The sequence below is a fragment of the Bison bison genome, unplaced genomic scaffold (genome assembly GCF_000754665.1).
Source record: "Bison bison bison isolate TAMUID 2011002044 unplaced genomic scaffold, Bison_UMD1.0 scf7180017864367, whole genome shotgun sequence".
NCBI lineage: Eukaryota > Metazoa > Chordata > Mammalia > Artiodactyla > Bovidae > Bison > Bison bison.
The window spans coordinates 781,105-784,993 of record NW_011494939.1 but is presented as its reverse complement, the minus strand read 5'-3'; the positions used below and the strand labels follow the sequence as shown (position 1 = coordinate 784,993).

Genomic DNA, 3,889 nt, shown 5'->3' with positions numbered 1-3,889 from the left:
AGGAGTACGTCAAGGCTGTATATTGTCACCCTGTTTATTTAACTTATATGCAGAGTACATCATGAGAAACACTGGGCTGGATGAAGCAGAAGCTGGAATCAAGATTGCTGGGAGAAATATCAATAACCTCAGATATGCAGATGACCTGCCCTTATGGCAGAAAGTGAAGAAGAACTAAAGAGCCTCTTGATAAAAGTGAAAGAGGAGAGTGAAAAAGTGGGCTTAAAGCTCAACATTCAGAAAACTAAGATGATGGCATCTGGTCCCATCACTTCATGGCAAATAGATGGGGCAACAATGCAAACAGTGACAGACATTATTTTTGGGGGCTCCAAAATCACTGCAGATGGTGACTGCAGCCATGAAACTAAGATGCTTGCTCCTTGGAAGAAAAGTTATGACAAACTTAAGACAGTGTGTTGAAAAGTGGAGACATCACTCTGCTGACAAAGTTCCGTCTAGTCAAGGCTATAGTCTTCCTAGTGGTCATGTACGGTTGTGAGAGCTGGACCGTAAAGAAGGCAGAGCACCAAAGAATTATGCCTTCAAACTGTTGTGCTGGAAAAGATCCTGAGAGTCCCTTGGACAGTAATGTGATCAAACCAGTCAATCTTAAGGAAATCAACCCTGAAAACTCATTGGAAGGACTGATGCTGAAGATAAAGCCCTAGCATTTTGGTCACCTGATGTGAAGATACGACTAATTGGAAAAATCCCTGATGATGGGAAAGATTGAGGGCAGAAGGAGAAGAGGGCATCAGAGGATAGGATGGCTGGATAGCATCACCGATGCAAGCGACTTGAACTTGGGCAAGCTTCAGGAGAAGGTGAGGGACAGGGAGACCTGGCATGCTGCAGTCTATGCAGTCACAAAGAATCGGACATGGTTGGGTGACTGAACAACAACCTACTGTATAGTAAATATATATGTGTAGTCAGTATTAAATAAAATATTTGTTAAACGAGGCAGGCTAAACTAAGAAGCAGACTGCAGAAAAAATATTAGCATACAGGATTGTATTCTATTGCAATACTGTTCTAGAGCCTGTAATACTGATGCCAGTGTAACTAAAACACATGAAACCTTTTCCGTTCAAAGAGTAAAAGTAGGTATGCAAATGCACTGATTATGACTGATACTTAAGGAAAACTCTGTGATTTGCCTTACCAGTCCTGCATGGGAATAACTAAATCCTGCTTCACGGGATACAGACCAATTGGCATGCTCTTCAATCACTGACATATCTGGAAACTTTACCACACTGCTGAACCAGTCAAACTCCAACTCTAAACATGGAGTTTCCTAAGAAATGGAACAAAAGTTATTATACATATTATACTTGACTATCACACACATAAAAAAGAAAAAAAATCTAATTTATGATAATAAAAAGCTTACTTTATTTGGATTTGATCCAGTAACACCAATAGGGTTCAGCAAATCTTCTAGTCCATGAGGTACTGGCCAAAGATTCAAAGCCATTTTTCCAGATACTAGAGTATCTGTGTAATCAAACAAGTTTATATTTCCCCAGGCCAATGGACAGTGTTCCTTAAGAAACAGAAAAATGTTCACTATTCTGTAGATTAAATTATAAAACACATTTCAAAATACTTTTCTTTGCCAGAAAGGAGAATTCAACAACTGCCTTTTAAATTGTATCTATAACAAGTCACATTAATTTTCTTCCAAGTGTAGTTTCATTTTCCCCATTTGAAAGTACACATATTTTTAAAATTATAAATGGGAAATATGAATCAAAGCAAGCAAGACATATTTACGTGTAGTCACTGTGCACATTAAAAGTTTTATCAGTATGAACTGAGGACATATTCATCATAAAATAAATTCTGGAAGCTCTACTAAGTTATTCTTTAAATCAATATATTATTTTTAAATGTTTGGTTTATTAATTTTTAAGTAAGGGAAAAAATATCCATTTCTTGAAAAATTCAATCAGCAGTATATTCAGGGGTTTTTAGGAGTGAATATTACCATTCTTTCTGATACTTTACCTCTTTAGCACCCTTTCGGCCTTTAACAGAACAAATGGAAAGGCAAAGTCGAGCAGCACGAGGAAGATCAGGAATGTATATATCGTAATTCAGCCATTCATTCCACCTAAGAACAATTTTAAAGAAAAAAAGAATTTACCAAAAAAGACTTTATCCAGACTATATAAATGATTCCTACAAATCACTAAAAGAAAGATAAATCAAAGGAAAACCAGCTCAGAGACTGACTGGAACAGAAACTTTACAAGATCAAATCTAAATGGCTAATAGACATGAAAGAGTAGTCAGTATCATCTGTCATCCAGAAAATGCAAAAATAAAAAGATAACACTATAAAAGAGAATGGCTAAAACGATAAAGACTGATGATACTAAGGGGTGGTAAGGATGTGCATTAACAGGAAATCTCATACATGCTAGGGGAGGTGTAATTTGTACAACCAATTTGGAAACCATAATCTACTAAAACTGATCCATAACTTGGCTCCATTTCTAGGTATAAAACCACACAAATGTATACAATCCTGAACAGAATGCTAACAGAATTATATATAGTATCTCCAAACTTCAAAAAAAATCCAAATGTCTAACAGTAAATAGATAAATGGTAGTATGGTCATATAATGGCATACTGTATATCAATGGAAATGAACACTAGTTATTTACAATATAACATAATATTGACTGTAAGAAGCCAGGAACAAAAGAATATCAACTCCTTGAGTCCATTTATATAAAATTTAGAAACAACCAAAACTAACAGCATTACAACAGTTACCTCTGGGGAGGAGAGAAGATTAATGGATTGGGAAGGAATTGAGGAGGGGTTTTTGGAATGCGGGTAAATGTTCTAATTCTTGACCAGCATAGTGGTTATATAGGTATTCATGTTGTGATAATTCACTGAACTATACAATCATGATTTGTATAATTTTATGCATTTGTGCTATACTTTGGTAAAAATGAAAAACAAATTCACTTATAGAAAATGGAAATAGAAAAAGGAAACTAAAAAGTAAAAAGCTAAAAACTAAAAAACAGAAAGATAAAATTAATTTCCTATTATGATTAAAATTATATTTAATTACTCTTATGTATGATGTAGTTTCACTCAGAAGAGCCCATTAATTTAAATAAGTCAATAGATAAATAAAATAAAAGACACATAAGGAGAAAGTATTTAAATTTCAGAGTACTTCACAGGAAGTAATAAAACTTGACATAATGAGAGGGAAAAAGTTACTACAAAAAGTGATATAAATTATTCAAATTTTCATAAGTTCCCTTTAACTTATTGGTTGTTACATGTGAAATTATGTCTATATTTGGTATACATACTTATAAAGAACCAAATACAGTAAGTAGTTCTTTTTTTTTTTAATTAAAAAACAGTAATGGCTAAAAATATGAATTCAGAAGTCAGACTGGAGTAAAATCTTGTTTCTACTATTTTACTAAATGTGTAACCCTTGCTTTGTCTGTTTTCTCATCTGTGAAGTGGGACTAATAACAGCACCAACTCTCATACAGCTGTTGTAAAAATTAAATGAGATAACATAAAGAAATTAGAACAGTAATTAGTCCATATTAAAAGCTCAAGTGTCCATTTACACAGAGAAGACTTACATTTAAAATGGGGAAACTGAGCTAGAAGGAAATCTAAAGGGAAAGCAAACAACAAATGCAGGGAAAAGAAATACTGTAAGCTTTGTTAAGTTCATAGTAATTCAAGAAAAATTAGATGGTGTATCTCAAGCATACCTAGTGCTTTTTACGACACTGAAACCTTCTGAATTGCTCATAATTAATGAAAAATTTTCTGCACACTTTTTAAGAGAGCTGTCTTATTAATGTATTATAGTTGTTCAGTACTG

The 3,889-nt window shown here is 33.8% G+C and overlaps 1 protein-coding gene across 3 annotated transcripts in view; it reads right to left on the bottom strand.

Annotated features, from left to right (window-relative positions):
- The window catches only part of PIK3CA (phosphatidylinositol-4,5-bisphosphate 3-kinase, catalytic subunit alpha), a 90,274-nt gene that overhangs the window by 23,547 nt on the left and 62,838 nt on the right, over positions 1 to 3,889 (bottom strand). For all 3 annotated transcript variants that reach the window (XM_010855613.1, XM_010855614.1, XM_010855615.1), the window contains 3 exons: positions 2,017 to 2,122; positions 1,400 to 1,552; positions 1,169 to 1,303 (listed from right to left, as the gene is read on the bottom strand). In XM_010855613.1, coding sequence (XP_010853915.1) covers positions 1,169 to 1,303; positions 1,400 to 1,552; positions 2,017 to 2,122 — 394 coding nt within the window. The remainder of the gene's footprint in view (positions 1 to 1,168; positions 1,304 to 1,399; positions 1,553 to 2,016; positions 2,123 to 3,889) is intronic.